The sequence below is a fragment of the Elgaria multicarinata genome, chromosome 6 (genome assembly GCF_023053635.1).
Source record: "Elgaria multicarinata webbii isolate HBS135686 ecotype San Diego chromosome 6, rElgMul1.1.pri, whole genome shotgun sequence".
Taxonomy (NCBI): domain Eukaryota; kingdom Metazoa; phylum Chordata; class Lepidosauria; order Squamata; family Anguidae; genus Elgaria; species Elgaria multicarinata.
In genome coordinates, this window is record NC_086176.1 from 29,091,104 (window position 1) to 29,112,954 (window position 21,851).

Genomic DNA, 21,851 nt, shown 5'->3' on the forward strand with positions numbered 1-21,851 from the left:
TGTAACATATTGCTAGGTTTAATCCACTTTGGTGATAAGCTCCAGGGATGCAGCACTTATCCAGATTTGGTTTCCTGTGGAAGGAGATCACTGGACGCCTATGATGTTTTTGTATTACTTGAGTTTAGTTACACCTATACAGGTTGAGCATAAGTGGAGACACCGTAGATATCCAAAATCCCCTGCTCTCTGTTGCCACACACCCTTATTCAGACAGATACACAAGTCACACATATACAAGTGTAATGACCACAACACAGGTGTAAGGGTGCATTTACCCAGAAGTGTATTGCCGAAACAGTGGGTTTATGTACTCTTACCGAAGTGGGGAAGAGCTACTTCTAAAATGGGGAAACTAGAGGGCTGTTTATATGTGGCGAAAGCCCCGCGGTCGTGTGGATCCGTGCCGTGTTGGTTAGATGATGCAAGCGCAGCTTCACAGCCACTGTGGGGCTTCCCTGTGATGCTGCGACATGAAAAAGTCAGGCATTTATCATGACTTTTTCAAAGGGAGTGATGTCAACATGGCACTTTGCAGCCAATCTGGGGTCAACCCAGGGGCAGAGCCTGGTGGCCACCAGGAAGAGGGTGGGGGGCGACTCTGGGACTTAGATGGCTGCCCAGAAACCACGTGCTCTCTCCTCAGCATTGGGATTACATGAAGCTGCCACAGGAGAGGGAAAGCGTGGGATTGATGAGGGAGGCTGTGCCAACCTGGCGCCGCGAAGACAAGCCCTAGCACAACTGCTGGGTCAAAATCCCAAAGCACAGACTTTTTTTTATATATACAGACTTTTGTTCTCAAACACATACAAACAAATGCACATTATTTTCAGAAGAGACAAATGGTATGGTTAGTATACCCACTCCTGAGCACATGGGCTAGTATATTATTATTATTATTATTATTTATTTATTTATATAGCACCATCAATGTACATGGTGCTGTACAGAGTAAAACAGTAAATAGCAAGACCCTGCCGCATAGGCTTACAATCTAATAAAATCATAGTAAAACAATAAGGAGGGGAAGAGAATGCCAACAGGTACAGGGAAGGGTAAGCAGGCACAGGGTAGGGAAAAACTAACAGTAGAAAGTAACAGTAGAAGTCTGCACAACATCAAGTTTTAAAAGCTTTAGGAAAAAGAAAAGTTTTTAGTTGAGCTTTAAAAGCTGTGGTTGAACTTGTAGTTCTCAAATGTTCTGGAAGAGCGTTCCAGGCGTAAGGGGCAGCAGACGAAAATGGACGAAGCCGAGCAAGGGAAGTAGAGGCCCTTGGGCAGGCGAGAAACATGGCATCAGAGGAGCGAAGAGCACGAGCGGGGCAATAGTGTGAGATGAGAGAGGAGAGCTAGGAAGGAGCTAGACCGTGAAAAGCTTTGAAGGTTAACAGGAGAAGTTTATATTGGATTCTGAAGTGAATTGGAAGCCAATGAAGAGATTTCAGAAGCGGAGTAACATGGTCGGAGCGGCGTGCTAAGAAGATGATCTTTGCGGCAGAGTGGTGAACAGAAACCAACGGGCTGATGTGAGAAGAAGGAAGGCCAGAGAGAAGAAGGTTGCAGTAGTCCAACCGTGAAATAACCAGTGCATGAACAAGCGTCTTGGCAGAAGAGACAGACAAAAATGATCGAATCCTGGCAATATTATACAGGACAAATCGACAAGATTTAGCTACTGCCTCAATATGAGGAATAAAGGAGAGCGAGGAGTCGAAGATAAAGCCAAGGCTACGAGCTTCCTTGACCGGAGTAAGCGTAACATCATTGACAGTAAGAGAGAATGAGAGATGAGGAGAAGGTTTAGGAGGAAAAACAAGCAATTCAGTCTTTGCCATGTTAAGCTTCAAGCGACGATGAAGCAGCCAAGCTGAGATATCTGAAAGACATGCCGAGATACGATCGTGAACATCAGGAGAAAGTTCCGGAGATGACAGATATAGTTGTGTATCATCGGCGTACAGATGATATTGGAGACCATGAGATTGAATAAGCTTGCCCAAGGGCAACATGTATAAGGAAAACAACAACGGGCCAAGCACCGAGCCTTGCGGAACCCCTACTGAAAGGGGAAAGGAGGAAGACGAGCTGCCATTAGTCAACACGCTGAAAGAGCGACCCGCTAGGTAGGAGGCAAACCAGTTATAGACAGAGCCACAAAATCCAAGGTCATGAAGGGAATCTAAGAGAAGATCATGATCAACCGTGTCAAAGGCTGCAGTTAGATCAAGGAGAATAAGAACGGAATAATGGCCTTTAGACTTGGCAGTAAGGAGATCATTGGTGATCTTAGTAAGGGCTGTTTCGGTGGAATGCAGAGGACGGAATCCAGATTGAAATGGATCCAAAGCAGAGTTACTAGAAAGAAAGTCAAGACAGCGAGAGTAGACCGCACGCTCCAGGATCTTTGAAACAAACGGCAACAAAGAGACAGGTCGGTAGTTAGACAGAGATAGCCTATCAAGAGTAGGTTTCTTGAGAATGGGAGAGACTGTAGCATGTTTAAAAGCAGGAGGAAATGAACCAGAGGACAGAGAAAGATTAATAATATGTAGCAAGGAAGGGAGGATAGCAGGAATAAGATTAATAAAGACGCGAGAAGGAATCGGATCACGAGAACAAGTGGAAGGCTTCGAAGAGCGCAGTATTGTAGACAGTTCATCCGCAGAGACCGAAGGAAACGCAGAGAAATTTGCAGGAGGAGCTGACAGATGAGGAACAGGAACTGGAAGAGGAGCAGAGCTGGCCAGATCAGAGCGGATAGTTTGGATTTTAGCATTGAAAAAAGAGGCAAAGTTATTAGCAGACAGAGAGGCAGGGAGAGATGGCGGATTAGGCTTCAGAAGAGAATTGAAGGACGCAAAGAGCCGCTGAGGATGCCTAGCATTTGACTGGATCAGCGTTGAGTAGTACTGCTGTTTGGCCAGTGAGATGGCAGAAGAGAAAGAGGAGAGTACAAATTTGTAATGGACAAAGTCCGCCCGGTCCCTGGTCTTACGCCAAAGGCGTTCAGCTGCCCGGGAACAAGAGCGAATATTAATTCCAATGTGCTTTTCTATAACTACAAAAGATACAGAAAGTCAAAGATAGGGGAAATATTGTTTGCCAAATAATGAGGGGAAGGTGGCACTGTGGAAACACTATTTTAAGTGCTGGCTCATAAACTACCAATTGCATTCCACCCCTTTCCCAAGAACTACAGGGTGATGCACTTGGGGTTATCCACATTTTATTTTAGATTATATTCAATGTACTACATACCTATTCATTGAATGATTATATACCATATATCCGTTTTCAGTTCAGCCAAAAAATGGCTCCCAAAGTGTCTTGTAACAGTTAAAAGCTATCACAAAATACTTATTAAAATGAAATAAAATAAGAAGATAAATGTACAAATAACCAAGACAGAAAGGAATTAAACATATGGCAGATTCCAGCTAAACAAGGAGTGGAAACTCTTTAAACTGGCTGAATTAGGGGTGCTGCTTGCCTGCTTTCTGCAACGAAAACTGCTATCTCATCCTGATTATTTTAACATTTTCCTAGAGGAAAATGTTCTTCCATCTGTACAGTAAAGTAACTACAGATTAGCCCATATTTGGTTCTTAAACACAATAAGAGTTTCTGCCAGCAGGTGGAGATATTTCAACAAATAACTAAAGGAGCAATGCTATGCATATTTAGGAAGAATTGTAGGACTTTTTTTCTTCCTAAACATGCATAGGATTGTGCTCTAAACCAGCCTTTCCCAACCTGATGTCTTCCAGATATGTTGTTCTACAATTCCAAGTTTTCCCCAGCTAGCCATGCATGATTGGGGATGATGGGGAGTATAGTCTAACACATCCAATTGGGAGAGACTGAACTATACAGACAACTTTCCGGTGCTGGAAACTAATCTTCCTATTTCTCTTATCTATGGTGGATTCAGCATGTCAGTGCTCACTGGCTAAAGGTGAACCGGGACAGGATCTACACTACTGCTTCAGAACGGTTTATAACAGTAGTGACAACAGTTGGGGCCCAGGACACACTCCCTATACAGTCTTCAAAACATTTTCAAGGTGTTATATCCCGCTTAGTGTAGATCTGACAGCATGGTGTATTTTTGACCCACCACCCTTCCCAAGTTTGGTATTCTGAGCCAGTGTGGTGTAGTGGCTAAAGTATTGGACTGGGAGTCAGGAGATCTGGGTTCTAGTTCCCACTAGGCCATGGAAACCCACTGGATGACTTTGGGCCAGTCACAGGCTGTAGCTAGACCTAAGGTTTATCTCAGGATCATCCCGGGTTCGTCCCTGCCTGAGTGCTGGATGCCCTGTGTGGCACTTAGATGAACAGGTTTGACTCCAGGACAATCTTGGGATAAACCTTAGGTCTAGCTATGGCCACAGACTCTCAGCCCAACCTACCTCGCAGGGTTGTTGTTGTTGTTGCGAGGATGAGGTGGAGAGGAGGATTATTAGCTTCATCCCATGTACCTGTTTCCCTCGAATTTTCCCCTTCAGTGCTAAGCTGTAGTTGTTGTTAGCTAAAATCACACCCCCGGTGGCAGTGCTCCTAAGATCCTTTGCATACCAGGAAAAGGGTTTAAGGGGGGAAATGTAAAAAAAAAAAAATCATAAAAAATCAACAGATGACCCAATCCAATTCAAATTTGCTATGCTTAAAGCTCTCCTTAATATTACTGTGGCAATTTTGATGTCTTTATCTTTAACAGTTACGCAGATGTAAGCATTTGTTTAATTTGTACTTTAAACATATCATATCATTTGGAAAACCACAAATGATTCGCTCCAAAACTAGTAGACTTTATAGCACAATTAAAGCAGGATGCATGGCAGATTATAAACTGGAAAACTTCAGAGTACTTCACAATAAAAGCAGATTATAAACTGGAAAACTTCGGAGTCCTTTAGATATGTTAGAGAAGCCCTTCTCTGCATCCCATCAATGCAACATATACGTTATGATGGGACAAGGGAGAGGGCTTTCTCTGCGGTGGAATGCCCTCCCTTTGGAGGCCCGATTGGTGCCACCATTGATTGCATTTCGACGCCAAGTAAAAACATGGCTTTTTAACAAAGCCTTTGATGGTTAAACTCACTGGCACATTGTTTTAACTGTATCTATTGCTTTTAAATTATATATTGTTTTAACTTGGATCATGGTTTAATTTGTTTTTAACTGTGTATATTTATTGTTTTATTCTGTGTGTTTTTATCTGAGATCTTAGTGATATAGGGCGGGATATAAATATGTTAAATACATAACTCTGTTGTGATAAAGCTCTATATACACTGCCTTGGGTTCCTTGCAGGAAAAAAGGCGGGATAATGCAATAATAATAAAATAAAATAAAAAATAATTCGCAGGTACCAAAAGATTTAACCTCCTATGCAAAGTACACAGGGGAGATGCAAGATGCGCTGCGTCCTCCAAAACAAAAGATATTTAAAATTAGATTTATTATTCATTTATTACGTTTCTGTACCTCCCAATAGCCGAAGCTATTTAAAAAGGTAGAGGGAAAAGTATCTCTATAGGGCCGCCCATAGGCGGTGTGTGTGGGGGGGATCCTCCAAATAAAGCCGATAGCGGGTCCCGGTATTACCGGATGTTAGCACTGTGCGTCTCTTCTTTTAATCATATCTCTATGGGCTTTGGCCGTGGCGCGGAAGTGACGTCATTCCCCGTCTGCCGGCCGCTGGGCGTCCTGCCTCCTCCTCGGCAAGGTCGCGCGCCCGCCGGAGGGAGGCGGGGCCCGCAGAAGTGAGCGGAAGGGCCCGAAGATGCCGGAGGGGTCGGGACAGGGGTCGGGGCTGGTGAGCGGCGGGGCGCCCCGCGCGGCGCTGGGGTATTCGCCGGACGAGAGGCTCCGGCTCCAGCAGCTGCGCGTGCTCCGGCGCCGGTGGCTCAAGGACCAGGAGCTGAGCCCGCGCGAGCCGGTGCTGCCCCCGCGCAAGCCTGGACTGGTGGAAGGCTTCTGGGAGCGCTTCCTGCAGCCTGGCGGGTTCTGGAGGAATCAGGTGAGCGGGGAGAAGGAGCTCCAGCAAGCGGGCAGCCCTCACCTCCCCTCCCCTCCCGGAGCTGCTGCTGCTGCTGCTGCTGCTGCTTTGGGCCTCCCCAGGGTTACCTCTAAAGTAGGGTGACCCTATGGAAAGGAGGACAGGGCTCCTGTATCTTTAACAGTTGCATAGAAAAGGCAATTTCAGCAGGTGTCATTTGTCTCTATATGGAGAACCTGGTGAAATTCCCTCTTCATCACACCAGTTAATTCTGCAGGAGCTATTCTAGAGTGACCAAATTTAAAAGAGGGCTGGGCACCTGCAGCTTTAACTGTTGTGATGAAGAGGAAATTTCACCAGGTTCTCCATATATACAAATGATACCTGCTGAAATTTCCTTTTCAATACAACTGTTAAAGATACAGGAGCCCTGTCCTCTTTTTCATATGGGCACCCTACTCTAAAGCAACCTTCCCCCATCTGGTGTTTTTCAGTTGTGTTGGAATACAGTTCCCGTCATGCCCCAGCTGTCATGGCTGCTGGGCATGCTGACCTGGGATGGTGGGAGATGATGTGCTGGACTACAGTTCCCATCATGCCCCAGCTCCAACACTCCTGGAGAGCCCCAGGTGGGGGGAGGCTGCTCTAGTGCAGAGGCGTAAGAGTGGTTGGAAGGCAGCACTATCTGGATTTAATGGATTTATTTAATTGTGCAGCTACTATTAATCTACTGAATGTTCAAGTAAGGTTGTAATCCTATTCACAGTTACTTGGGATTAAAGCTACAATCCGATGCCAGTTTACCTGGAGATATGGCCCGTTGAACTAATACTTGGGACTAGTTAATATGTATACTTCATCCTGGGGGGGAAATGCAGCTGTTTATACTTCTACAGCCTCAATGCTGCTCCCTGCAACAAATTGGAAAAAAGATACTCAAGCGGTTTCCTGCCTTCAAAGAAATGATTCCATTTTTATTTGTTTGCTGAGAAACCCATTCACATCTGTCATAGAATCCGTGGACATCGGTGAGGATCGTGGGATGTATTCTGTGGCACGTACTGCGTTCACAAGGGGCAGCAAAACCATAGTGAAATATTAGTATGAGCACAAACTGTGTTTCTCACATTTCAAGAGTGAATCAGACTGTTATTTTTTCTTCTTTACTACAGTATTGTTTACACGTTCAAACTACTTTACAATTCTTTTTTACTTATGTATTTCATGGTGCTCTTGTAGAGCCAAAGAGGGAAATGGTCTACTCTTGGGCTTGATTGATCTGGGGGAAAGTTGGTCCTAATGCTGAATTTACAGAGAGGCTTTGAACTGCTTCAGATTTCATCTGAATCTGACAAACTGATTAACTTTAACTGTGGTTTGTTTGAAGCCACACTTATGAAATTGGCTTGTTTCAACAAACTATAGTTAAAATTAGCCACACTTTAGTATTTCAGCATAATGCTAAACACCAGTTAATCAAAAACCGAAACAAAAGCTTCCAGTCTCGTTGCAGCTATTTCAGGAGAAGAGAGGGAAGGGGTGGGGGGTATATATGAGCCGAAAGCTTGCTGCGGCTTGTTCCCATCACAATAAACCAGGATTTTCATTATGTTCTAACTGGCCCAACATCTACAACCTAAATTCAACATGAAATAATTATTTTAATTAAAAATGTGAGAAAGTGGCATATAAAGGTATTAAGATTTAGAGAACTAATAAGAAAAATCTCTTATTTTTAGGTATTCAAAACCTACAACGCTGGGAAATTTTTTACAGTTCGGTTACTTATTCCTCTTTGGCTTGTCCACTACTATGTTAAATATCATATAACGGTATGTATGCACAAAGTATGCAACAACTTGGGTAATACAACTCAAGGACCTAGCGATATATGTATATAGAAACATACAGCATATTCCCCTTTGCTCTGTTAGTATTCTCCATGTCGCCCATCTGTCCCTTGTTGAAGATTTTAATTTGCGGTATAGAAAAGGATGACCAACGGAAGCCAGAAAAGGTTGAGCTCCCTGCCGTTGACCATTTTCTTCCTCCAGCAGCTTGGTGGAAGAGTATTACTCCCTTTGCTCATGATCAAGGAGTTGAAATGCGCCCTCTCCTTTTGCAAATGAGAGGTTACTCCAGAGGCCTTTCTGATGAAGAGAGACCTTACAGTTGATGTCATTTCTTGATCAGAGCCGTGCCCACAAGGGAAGCAGCATCACCAAACTTTCACTCATAACTGGGTGTGTGGCAGAGAAGTTTGGGAGACAAACATGCACTGTTTTCAACCCAGCAGCAAATGTGTGTCTCTTTTGGTAATGAGAGGTCATCCAGGAGAAATTTGTGACATTGCAGAGGTACCTTGGGTAATCTCTTCTCTCATAGGAGACATACCTACATGGAAAAAGGAGCATTTTCCTCTTACTCAGATCCCATCCTGCTTTCTTGCACTAGATTATTATCACAAAATATTATTATTATTATTATATTTATTTGTATCCCGCCTTTTGCCCAATGCTGGGCCTCAAGGCGGCCTTACAAAGTTTAAAATATACATGCGGGCGGGGGGAGGGTAACAAAACCATAAACAATTAAAAAATACACAACAAAATTATAAGACATTAACGTAGATAGAGGGCTGGATTATTCTCCAAAGGCCTGCTTGAACAAAAAAGTTTTAGCCTGCTTCCGAAAGCCCATCAAGGAGGGAGCCAGCCTAGCTTCCCCGGGAAGAGAGTTCCAGAGCACCGGAGCAGCCACTGAGAAGGCCCTCTCCCATGTTCCCACCAAGCGTGCTTGTGAAGAAGGTGGGACTGAAAGAAGGGCCTCTCCAGAAGATCTCAAAGCACGGGCAGGCTCATAAGGGAGAATATGTTCTTTCAAATAACCTGGACCCGAACCATATAGAGCTTTATAAGTCATAACCAGCACTTTGAATTGTGCCCGGAAACAGACTGGAAGCCAGTGGAGCTGTTTTAACAGGGGAGTTGTATGCTCCCTGTAACCAGCCCCGGTCAACAATTGGCACCCCTTCCCCTGGAAAATCGGAAGAGTAACTGCTGGGTAGAAACTGGTATTGCATCTCATGTTTCAAATCTGTTCACATCACTTTGGGGTCTCTGCAAGCGACCAGTTGCCCAACTTTGATATAAAAGATCTGTATTTTCATAGTTAAACTAATAGTTGTTCTAGCTTATGAAGCTAGTAATTATTATTATTATTATTATTATTATTATTATTATTATTATTATTATTATTATTTGTATAGCACCATCAATGTACATGGTGCTGTACAGAGTTCTGAGGTAAATGAAATTTATGTAAATAACTTTAGAATAGGGCAGGAAAAGAATATTGGGACTGCCCAGGCTCACACATCAGACATCGTTTTAGGGTGCAATATGATGCAAGTTTAGACAAAATAAAGTTCTACAACTTCCAGCATCTCCCAGCCAACATGGATTTTTTTCAGTCTAAACTTGCTTAGAATTAAACCCATAGCCATTTAAAGTGACATATATTTAATGTGGGGAGGGAAAACCCTGTTTAGTCTAATGGTATTGGTGAGAAAATAGCAGAGTGTCCAAATAGATATTGTGGATCTCCTAGTAAATACTTGTGTTTTCATACAGGGAGTATTTTTTCTGTTTTGGTAGCCCTACCAGAAAGTTAATTGTAATCTTTTGTTGAATCCTCCCTCCACCTGTGCCATAATCATGCAGCTCTGGAGGGCCTTACAGCTCTCGGGCAGTTTTCATAGTGGGCTGGGGCTATATTGAGAGGGAGAAGACTAAAGATGTGAATGCCTGGGAAAAACCCCAGACAGAATCAGGACCCCACCCCCTCAGGGTTTTCTTTTCTATTGTTTTCCATTGTCTGTCCCCCCCGCCCCCCGAAAAATTGAATAGATTTGGGTTATGAAATATTTTCTTTTAGAATTTAAGACAAAGTATTTATATATTGTAACCAAGCCTTTACTCCTCCCTATGTAATATGAAGACCTTCATAGAAAGACTAGAGATATAAAATGTATGGAAATAATGAAAATGTTCTTTAATCCTTCCGTAAGATTCTTAGCATACTTTTTCTTCCATTTCTTATTAAAATTATTGGTCCATGTTTCTTTCTGATAGGCATTTTGGGATGGTCCAATACATGCTCAGTTGCTCAAAATGTGAACAAAGTCATCATTTCATAATATAGAAGAAAATGCACATTTTTGGCAGTTTGGCTTTTAGAATCATAGAATAGCAGAGTTGGAAGGGGCCTACAAGGCCATCGAGTCCAACCCCATGCTCAATGCAGGAATCCACCCTAAAGCATCCCTGACAGATGGTTGTCCAGCTGCCTTTTGTTCTCCAGAGTCCTGTGTTTCTGGGCTGTCTCCCTCTGGCTCATAAAAATATAAGATAAGAGCCATGCTGAATCAGACCAAGGGACCATCTAGTTTAGCACTCTGTTCACACAGTGGGCAACCAGCAATTGACTAGGAACCCACAAGCAGGACATGAGTGCAGTAGCACCCTCTCTCCCATGTTCCCCAGCAATCGGGTACATAGGCTTTCTCCCTCTGATATGGAGGTAACACATAGCCATCAGGACCAGTTCTTTTTTGCTTCTAGGATGATTCAGATGTTTCAGGGTCTACTTGCTGAGGTCCCTTTTGGTCAGATATAAATTAGGAATATGTTATGTATAACTTGCTTTTCTCATAAAATTAATGTTTAGTATATTAAATTTCAAAAGTATCATTTATTTAGACAATAATTATCAGTTTACGTGAGTTCACTTTTTAAAGTTTTCAAATATAATAATGTGCGAACCAAGTTGTGCATAAGATAACTTTAGAAACATAAAGCAGCATTTATGTTCCTAAAGCAGCCTTCTTTAACCTAGTGTCCTCCAGGTGTTTTTGACTGCAGGGGCCAGTGTTCCTTACCACTGGCTATCGTGGATGGGAGCTGAAGTCCAAAATATCTGAAGGGCACCAGGTTGGAGAAGTGTTGTCCTAAAGCAACAAAGTGACTTTAGTGCTTAAAAAAAATAGGTATTACTTATTTTTCCATTCCCCCCCCCCAAAAAAATTTTTTTTCCTTTTTTTTTTTTAAAAAAAAATTTTTTTTTTATTCCTTTTCAACACTATATAAACATAGATAAACATTACCAAAATATAACTGAAACAAAACACAATAAGAAAAAGAAAAACATCAAATATCTGCTGCATACATATTGAATGATTGTTGAGTACAAATATCAAAAACTATTACATATACCTTATCATACTACAACATCTTCGTTCTTAACATAAAAGTGCACCCCCCACCTCGGGATCATTCTTGAGTCCAAAATCTAATCGTTTCTTCTGCTGGTGGTTTCCCACTTCCCTTAGTAAACACAAACACTAGGAACTGTTTCCAAATTCCTTCGAACTCATTTATTTTAGTTACGCCTTTTCTCCACTTAATCTTACATGTCAGTTTATCATTAATGGCTATGTCCCATACTTCTTTGTACCATTCCTCAATAGTATATTCCCCTTGGACCTTCCAGTTCCTAGCTACCATCAGTCGTGCTGCAACCAACAAATTCGATATCAGCTCTATAGTTCCTTTTCCACACTTTATATCTTCAAATAGTGACAGCAATGCTATTTTTGGTGTTTGTTCTATTTTCATTCCCACTATTTCTTCAATTTCTGAAAACACCATCTTCCATAATCTTTGTACATATTTGCATTGCCACCACATATGTAAATACGTTCCTTTTTCCCCACAACCTCTCCAACAATTTGCTGAATGTTGATCACTTATCTTATTCAATCTAACCGGGGTTAGGTACCACCTCCATAGGATTTTAAAATAATTCTCCTTTATTCTTACTGATAAACTTCTCAACACTCTTTGTTTCCATAGTCCCTCCCAGCTCTGTCGCCCTATTTGTATCTTCAAATCTGATTCCCAAACCATTTTCTCTGTATTCTCTCTAAACTCCTTCTCTAACAATATTTTATATATTTCACTCATTAATCCTTTTGAAACTATACTCCCTCCTTTCCCTTCCTCCTTACTTACTACTAATTCTTCAAACCTCGTCATCTTTCTGCACATTCTATTATCTTTAATCCACTTTTTATTCCATTGCTCTAATTGACCATATTCTAGCCAAGATAGCTTCTTCTCCTTTAACAAATTTTCCATATCCTCTCTTGTTTTAATATCTCTTACCCAATCCTTTAATCTTATTTTATTTTTCTCTTTTAATATTTTACATAATCTACCCTTTAGATCCTCTGGGAAATTCTTTAACATTATTATCGGTGCTAAGGGAGAGTTGCTCGGAAGCAGCTTCCCTTTAAATTTACTCCAAATTTCCCATTGAGTCCTCAGGAGTGGATTATCTATACTTCCAACCCACTTTCTTCCTCCGTCTTTAAAAAAAACATTCTCCAAATTCATCTCTACCTTATTTATGGTTTTTTCTTCCATCCAATATAAATCTCCTACTCCCATAATTGCTTCTACAACATGTCTTAATCTATTTGCTACGTAGTATAATTTTATGTTTGGGAGACCCATTCCCCCCTTTTTTTGGCTTAGGTACCAATTATTTTTATTCACTCTTGCTCTCTTTTCTCCATTACAATATTTATTAATAATATTTTGCCAACTTTTTATCTCGGTTTCTGATATTTTTATAGGTAACATTCTAAATACAAAATTAATTTTAGCTAATATCTTCATTTTTATTAAGGCTATTCTTCCGAACCAAGATAAATTTAATCTTTTATATTTCTCCAATTTCTCTAATACCTCTTTCTTTAACCTCGTTAAATTTTCCTTTTCAAGATTCTCTAAATTTTTTGTAATTTTAATTCCCAAATATTTAATCTCATTCTTAACTTTCAATTCCATTCCCTTAAATTCCCAATCCTTTTCTTCCTTCTTGGTATAGTTAAACAACATCATCTCTGATTTAGACCAATTTATTTTTAACCCTGTAATTTCCTCAAATTCCCTCAACTGATATTTAATTCTTTCTAACTTTCTTAATGGATTCTTAATGGTCAATAAAGTGTCATCCGCAAACATGTTTAACTTTATTTCCCTTACCTCTCCAATTCCTTCTAACTCTTCATCCTCCCTTAGTGCCTTCGCCAAAACTTCCATAACCATTACAAACAGGACCGGCGAGAGCGGACATCCTTGTCTTGTTCCTCTGGCTAGTCGTATCTTTTCAGTAAGTCCGTCATTTACCACCACTACCGCCGTATTTTGGGAATATAGCTGTTCTATTACATTTTTAAAATTATTTCCAAATCCCAATTTATCTATAATACTCTTTAGTGCCTGCCAGCTCACACAATCAAAAGCTTTAAAAATATCTAATGCCATAATACCTGCCTTAATATTTGCTTTTTTTATTACATTTATTACATTTAAAACTCTACCCACTAAATTATGCATATGCCTTCCTACCACAAACCCACATTGATCTGCTCCTATATATTCTGCCAAAAATTTATTTAGCCGTTTGGCCATAATAGATGTAAAAATTTTAGCATCCTGATTTATTAAAGAAATAGGTCTATAAGAATCGGGATTAGTCAAATCTTTATCTGGTTTTGGGATCAGAATTATCACTGAATGTTCCCATGATTCAGGTATCTTCTCTCCTGATAATATCCTATTATAAAGTTCCATTAATTTTGGAACTAAACAGTCTTTGAAGACCTTATAATATTCTGGACCCAAACCATCTGCTCCCGGTGATTTACCAACTTTTAACTTATCAATAACCTCTTCAACTTCTCTTTGAGTTATTACTGACTCCATTAACTCCTTATATTCTAATTTTATTCCCTTCTTTATAAACCTTCCAATATACTCCTCCACCTTTTCTTGTTGACTTTCTTTACCCTTATACAATTCCTGATAGAATTCCTGAAAAATTTTTATTTTAGCTTTCATTGCATGACAATAATTCCCTCGGCTATCTTTCAACGTTTCTATCCCATTCCTCCCTTTTTCTTTTTGTGTGAGCTTGGCAAGCAACCTCGAGTTCTTATCACTGTTTTCAAAATATTCCCTTTTCATATACATTAAATTCTTTTGAATCTCTTCTATATTTAAATTTTCTAATTGTTTCTTCTTAGCTTGTATTTCCACTAATTTATATTTATCTTTAACTCGCCAATATCTTTCCTCCAAGTTTTTAATTTCTATCTCTAACTTTTCCTGTTCTGCACGTTGTTGTCTTTTTAAACTACATGTTTCTCTAATACAGATTCCTCTTGCTACAGCCTTCATGGTGTCCCAAATGACTGACCCAGCTGTTCCTCCTTTTTCATTAATTTCCCATGACTCCGACAGTTCCTTCCGAATTTTATCTACTATTTTATTATATTTCAATATCTTTGTATTCAGCTTCCATCTATATGCCTCTTTATAATCTTTCTTAACTGTAAATTCTAGACTTAACAAGGCATGATCAGTTACTTTTATTACCCCCATTTCCATTTTACAAATCCTCGTTGCAAAATCTTTTGAAACAAATATATAATCTATCCTGGAGTATGTATGATGAACTGGGGAAAAGTATGAAAATCCAGGCCTATTCCCGTTAAGTAAACGCCACGAATCTAAATAATCATTTTCTTTTACTAATTTATTCAATATAGTCATATTGTTCCTCTTTTCAGCATTAGTGGGATTTGACCTGTCCCGTTTATTATCCATAACCATATTAAAATCCCCAGCTAATATAGCATACCCCTCCTTAAATTCTTCTATTTCTTTAAACAACTTTATAAAAAACTCTCTATGCCTCTCATTTGGGGCATAAACATTAATCAAAGTATAGACCTTTCCCTCAATTTTACCTTTTAACATAAGATATCTGCCCTTATCATCCTTTTTTACTTCTTCTAATATAAACCCACTTTTTTTTGAAATCAAAGTGGCCACTCCATTTTTTTTCGATGTCCCTAATGACTTTTCATAATAGGCTAACCACTTTAATTTTATCATATTCGAATTCTCGGAGCCTTGGTGTGTCTCTTGGACCATTATAATATCTGATCCCTCTTTATTAAGCATTTGTTCTATTCTCTTCCTTTTCACGACTGCCCCCAAACCTTTAACATTGAGTGTTGATACCTTTATCTTTTTATCCATAATCACCCTTTTGAAATCTCTTCCGATCCCTTGTGCTCAGCAGTTCAAACTTGCTTACATAAAAAAACAAACTCCATACATAAAACCCCCACCCTCCTACCCCAATCCCTCCTCTCCTACCTTCCCCCCCTCCCCACCCCCCCACTCTAATCCCCCCCCCATATCCCCGTGAGTCTAGTACTCCAGCCATCTACTTTAAAGGGGGGGGGAGGCAGTGCTGCGCCTGGCCGGCAGGTTTCTATATTAGCATTTCTATTTGCAATTATCTCCAAACATAATTAACAATTCTCTTACTCTCCAGATGTCCCAGCCTCATTCCCTCCCCCACCCACTCCAGCCCCATTTGCTTCCCCATCCAGACCCAGCCTCTTCAGCAATTCTTTACCTTGATCCAATGAGGTTACTCTGTGTTCCCTCCTCCCATATGTAAATCTTAAGAAAACCGGGTAACCCCATGCGTATGGAATTTTGTTCTGCATTAACATTCCAGTTATTGGTTTAATACTCCGTCTCCAATTTAATGTAGAAGAAGCAAGAGGCTTTTGAAAAATCAACAAATATTCAATTTAAGGAATGGGAATTACGTCTGATCGCCTTGGAAGACCAATCTCGTAGATCTTCAATTCGAATAAAGCAGCTGAAGCAGATACAAGGAGAAGATCTTAGAGAAATCATTCTGAACTGGTTCAAAGAGCTGATGCCTGACATACCAATAGATGGATCGGATCTGGACCGAGTCCACCGCGTGGGGGGGGGCAAAACTACAAAGGGACTAGAGATATTTTGGTGAAATTTGGTAACTATTATAAAAAAGAGCAAATCATGAAAGAATTGAGATCTTTGACCCAGTTACAATATAAAGGCAAAGCAGTGCAAATTTATAATGATCTTTCTCAACATACATTAAAAAATTTTTTTCCTGAAAGAAACCGGGTTGGGGGGGGGAGAGAGTTGGTTCCCCCCACCACATGGCTTACAATTTCTGGAAATTTGACATCTCTAGGGAAGACCTGTTCCATGAAGAGTACTCTGCTCACATAAATTAGGATCTCAGATATAATAAACTATTCACATTGTATAAACTCAAGTGCCCCTTCCAGCAATTCTGTTTTTTTAGTTACTTCTGGATAGGGTCCCAGGCCTGCAAAAGGGCACTAAACAAAGAAACAACCAACCAGCAACAAAACCCCAAGAGAATACGTTGGCAGGTTTCACTGGGTGCAAATAAAGTTTCAGCATGATGAGCTTTTGACCATACCAGTCCCCAGCTTGGCAGGCAAGGCAACCCGTGCTTCCCTTTCTCTGCAACCTTCCCTCACCCTCAGTTTGTAGAATTGTCAGATCTGATCTCACTAGTAAAAATGACTCGTGCTTATGCATGCAGTTCAGTGCTGCACATGGAGGCTTGTATATTGCGGACAGATTACATTAAAATATTTTTGTTCCTTTACGCATATGAGCTATTACTCTTGAACCAGAAACTCAGAGATGCTTTCCAGAAACCATGGTACTAATAATACTGCCAAAAATTCAAGCAATTGCTTCTCCCTATTTGTGGAAATGACGCATTCAGTTGCAAGTGGGAGGTTTTTTTAGCTGTGGAGGACTTTGATCTTCTTAGAGAGGACAATGTCATGAAATAGTGGAAGATTATAAGTGAATGAAAAAATATTGAGATGGGGAGATGTAGGATACTGAATATTGAAGAAGCTTCCAAGATGACTACATTCCTTACAACCCTTATGATTTACTGTTTTCTTTTACAGGCTCAGCCATACGGAATTGTTGAGTCAAAGCGCATGTTATTTCCAGTGAGTTAATCTTATTTTTATTCCCTGTGAATGTTGATTTAACAAAGAAATAAAACAACTTTGAAAATTGTATATAAGCAAGTAGGAGACCAGTAGCACCTACTCAGGTTTACTTACCCAAATGGCTGTGTAGATTTCCTGTAAATAGTGGGTATGTTGTTTCATTGTTCCAGTGGGACCTAAATACATATTGTACTCTTATATTGTGTTTTTATAATGTTGTTTGTTTTATAATTTGAATTGTATTTGATGGCTTTAACTTTTGTGAATCACCCAGAGAGCTTCGGCTATTGGGCGGTATAGAAATGCAATAAATAAATAAAGTACATATCAATAAACACATTATGACAGCCATTATCTGTTCTAAAGTGAGTACTGAATTCCTCTTTCCTAGCAGACAGAATATCTCCATTAATAGTAGCATAATTAATACTGAATCTTGCCTTGTAAGAAAGATGTGTGCTTAATTTGATGTCTTAAAATAGTGTTGTGAATACACTTACAATTTCTTTAATTTCTTAGGGTGACAAAATCCTGGAGACGGATGAAGTAGTTCCCCCATTGGAAGTACCAAGCAGTCATCATTAAGAGGCTCAAGAACTCAGAAAAGCTGCAGACATCTGGCTTGTTTCCTAGAAAATGTATTACTTAATTCTAAATAATCTAACAATAAAAGATTTCAAGATTACAATTAAGACTTTTTTTATTGAACTAAACATATGTTGTAGTCTTGCCAGATTTTCTGTTAGAACAGTAATGAAACGCAGACTCTACATAACAGTGGACAATTGCCAAGCAAATATTTGCTGACAGTGTAATACTGAAATGAAAGTTAATCAGGCTTAATAGCTTAACTACCTGCTACAGTCAAAGAAAATGGATGGCAGGCATACTGTCGCAATAAAGTTCTAAAGCATAAACAATTATTGAATCCGATTTTTAACATTTCTGATTTCGTCAAGAGAGATTGTAACTGGCCTTGTATCTTATAATAACAGCAGGCTAATAATCAGTAAAAATTAGTCAAGTCAGCAAATGTAAATTATTATCAGTGACGTAAATTGGATACCAAGCCATGTATTTACACACATAACAGAATGTAGTGTTGTAAGCAGCAGAAGAGTACCAAGGAGGAAAGAAACTGGTTATGCCTGAATTTCCACAAAAACTGCAATTTCATAAAATTCAATAACGACCCTATAAAGCTTATGATTGGGCAAACTCTAGTTTCTCATTTCATCACTACTCAACTTCAGTCTGTCAGACAGCAATCTTATGGCACTAGTTAGCATTTGGGGGACATAGGATATTTTGGATTCTTGCATTTGAGGCTGGAAACCACGCTCTGACCTTGAACTTGAGAGGAGACTAAGGACATTGGGATCTAAGCTATCCCCAGTCATTCCAGGCTCCTCCCATCTCCATCCCTAAAGACTTTGCTAGACAGGTGGAAACACCCATCTAGCTAAAATGCAGACTAGGAGGCACGATGCATCTGCCACTCTCCACTGGATACTCCTAAGCCTTCAAGTTTGGAGGTTTATGAAAACTGAGGGCAGAACCAATAGGATTGCACCCAAAATCATTATACTTCTAGGTATCCAAATGCTCTTGCTTCTGTACCATTAAACACATAATGTATGAGTGCAACTCCCTTGAAATAAATTCTAATGAAAGCTACAATTGATTGTTCATTTAATAGTTTTATTATTTCTTTTAACAGTAAAATTACAAAATTGCACAATATTTTTAAAACATGGAAATAATGAGTGGCCTCTCCACCTCAAAGGTATACCGGCTTTGTCACTTGAACCACAATCCTAGATGTACAAGTTTGGCGGTGTTTTCTTAGTAGTGGCTTATTTAGGATGCCAACCTCAGACCTCATTCCTCTGAATTTGTACCGGCATAATCAGTGAAGTGAAAGTCAAACTTTTGAAGTTTTCTTCATAGCCGATGATTGCAAAGTTTAGTACCCTTAACATTATCTTGACAGGGCTGTGACATATGAAATTCTTGCAAATACCTGTCTAATCCGTATTTTTGACATTTGAATATTTGCTATCGCAGCTCTGCAAATCTTGAACCTCTGAATTTTTTTACACATTACTGTGGATGGATGTGGAATGCCTTTCTGCTTTGGCACATCTCAAAGGTTCTGTGTTTCTGTGGGGTAGTCCTCCTTCAGTTGCCATTTGGCTGCTATTCGCGTTGCATAAATGACATATCCCCATGAAAGCAATACAATGGTGAGAAGAATCTGTTAAAGGAAGGCAGCACAAAACGACAATTCATATAAAGTTACATTGGACATGTAAAGTCTGTCACCGAGCAGGATACAATGGCTTCTCTCAAGGAGTTCTGGGAACTGCAATGTTTGGGGGTGGGGAGTGCTGAAAACTGGTACAAAATAGGATTTATTCTGGAAATAAGTCAGAACAATCCTAACTTATACCCCAAGCCCCATCTGCCAATTGGAACTAGGGTTGGATGGGGTAGAGGAGCTCTTTGGCAAGCAGAAAAGAGCATCGGGGTAGAAAACACTGTCTGCCCCAGTTCCACCTCATGTATGCCAGCCTGGAACTGGCATAGCTAATTTCCTCTTATTGCTTTCAATGGGAGGCGGCAGGGGAGAGGGAGAGAAATGAAAATCATCTGTCAGGCTGGAAAGCCCAGCCAAACTGCCACCCATCCCCTCGGCTGTCCAGCTGCAGATTCACCGCTTTATTCCTCCTTGAGCTGTTAGGATTGCAGTGGAAAGTAGTTAAGTGTGCAGCAGAGGTGTCCGAGAATTCTTGCTGCACCAGTCAGCCTTACACAGTTCCCCTTGGTAACAAAAACCACGCAGAAAGACTGGCAGTCCAGTCCTAAGCATGCATAATTGGAAGTCATTCTTATTTATTTCACTGCATCATTAATGCCTTGACATTGCTTCTATGTACAGTAAAACGTGCTGGTTTCAGACTGTGGCAGTAAAACAAGGTCACAGGGATAGATTCAAAAAATGTGTCACTCAGTCATCAAGCAGGAGGAAGTGCTTCTAACTACTAAATTTCTTCTCCCTGCTGCCTCCTGTATTTTCCCTTCCTCCCCATATCTCCCGGATTCTGTCAACCCAAGATTCTATCAAATGCAGTTATTTACTACACAAGTTCTGTTAGAGGTCTAATGTGTGACCTAGTATTGTGTGAAGGAAGCAGGAAGAAAAGCAAGAGGCTATGTCCTGAAATGGGCTTGTTTGCGCTGTCTCCAAACACTGATTTCCATCTTGACAAATTTGTAAATTTTCATTTCTTTGGATCTGAAAGCAGTTTTGGTATAGCTCTTCTAGCGTTAACATACTAAACGGATGGAGCAGGAGTCTTGGGGAGATTACCACGGACAATGCCAATACTGTACTCTGGCTAGTAATTGGGTGAGACAGCAAAGGCAAACGAGAACGGGCATAATATGATTTTTGAGCAAAGGAATTTCATGGTTGGGGCCCCTTACTAAAAGGCTGGCTGCTGTCCAAATGGGCAAGGCTAAAAGGTGGTTGGAAGCGATGTTAGTCAGATTATTCAAATGCACCCTTGATTTTAACTATAAACTGATTCCTAAAAATGGAATCCCCATCTTTAGATTCAGTATACCTTTTTTTAACCTCTCAGATACTGGCTATTTCCTTCATGCCCTCTGGGCTTTCAAGCTTCCCCAATAAGTGGTGTTTAGGATTGTAGCCTATACCCGCTTACCTGCATAAGCCCCACTGAACATAGCAGGACTTACTTTCCAGTAAACATGCATACGACTGTAATCCTATCCCCAATGAAGTCAATAGGACTTTTGAACACACGTGTATAGGGCTGCTGTGTGAATCGGCGTTTACCAAGGTTGTTGCTATGAATCCAGACACCTCTGTGTTCTTGACCTGTTATGGAAAAGAGGTGCAAGAGGCTAAGAAAGCGACAGGCACCTTACCAGTGAGTATATCCACTCCAGCGTCCGCCGGCTCACGTGAGCCATTCCTCTGCTGTATCTCTTAGTTACAACGACACGGAGTCTCCGGAAATGACGTAAAAAGCTACACAGGAAGAGCTGTAGAAGTGGGAGCCATCTTTGTTAAGGGAACCATCGTTCGAGAATAGTTTTCACTAACTTTCCGGGCTCAGGCATACTTTTTAGGCAAGTAGATTCAAAGTATCCTTGGGCTTACTCCCAATTAAGAGTGCATGGATGTAGGGTGCCATCCTATACAAATTTATTTAAGATTCAGCCCCATTGATAGTGGACTTACTTCCCAGAAAAGAGGCGTAGGTTTGGCAGCCGGTTTACGATATCTCTGCCTTCCAGATGTTTGGGGACACCTGCAAGGCACCAGGCTGGGGAAGGTGGAGATATTCCTTTCCTAAATTCCGAGTATAGGCTTAGGAGTTCGCTGCCAGGAATATGGGAGCTGTTTCCACCAATGAAATGTTTGTATGATTGCTCTAGATATCAAGTACCACGGGTAGGTTACACTGTAGTGTTCTGTTCTGAAATATTTCAGATGTTAAAAAGTTGGGTTAAGTGATCAAAAATACTTAAAACAGCTTTAAAATGAGGCATTATAACTTGGCCAGCCAAGTTATTATAGCAGCTTAGGCAGAAAATCCCACAAATACTTTTACCCATCCTTAGCAGTAGAACAGTTATTGATAAGTATCATAAGTATCTAACAATTGAAAGCCAGGACCCGGGAGCTCACTTGTGCTCCAGCGCAAAGTGAGTAAAACCAAAAACCAAAAAGCCTGACCCTGCTCCTACCCAATGTCCCTGGACTCCCCCCAGTCCAGCTCCTTCCCTCTGCTGGACCCCGCTACTCACAGAGAGGAGGG

At 40.5% G+C, this 21,851-nt stretch overlaps 2 protein-coding genes across 3 annotated transcripts; one reads left to right on the plus strand and one right to left on the minus strand.

The window, feature by feature from the left end:
- The first annotated feature begins 5,795 nt into the window (after positions 1–5,795).
- On the plus strand, positions 5,796–17,918 carry NDUFB6 (NADH:ubiquinone oxidoreductase subunit B6). 2 transcript variants are annotated; one of them, XM_063128537.1, is made up of 4 exons: positions 5,796–6,032; positions 7,751–7,843; positions 16,951–16,995; positions 17,518–17,918. In XM_063128537.1, exons 1-4 carry the CDS (start codon positions 5,796–5,798, stop codon positions 17,581–17,583), a joined length of 441 nt encoding a protein of 146 aa, XP_062984607.1. In that variant the 3' UTR covers positions 17,584–17,918. The 2 variants fall into 2 exon arrangements, with proteins under 2 accessions (XP_062984607.1, XP_062984608.1); XM_063128538.1 differs by lacking the exon at positions 7,751–7,843.
- Positions 17,919–18,678: 760 nt separating this feature from the next.
- SMIM27 (small integral membrane protein 27) lies at positions 18,679–21,018 on the minus strand. The gene is made up of 2 exons (XM_063128539.1): positions 20,956–21,018; positions 18,679–19,255 (listed from the first exon to the last, which is right to left on the minus strand). The coding sequence occupies exons 1-2, from the start codon at positions 20,998–21,000 to the stop codon at positions 19,145–19,147; spliced, it is 156 nt and encodes a 51-aa protein (XP_062984609.1). The 5' UTR covers positions 21,001–21,018; the 3' UTR covers positions 18,679–19,144.
- Between the last annotated feature and the right edge of the window lie 833 nt (positions 21,019–21,851).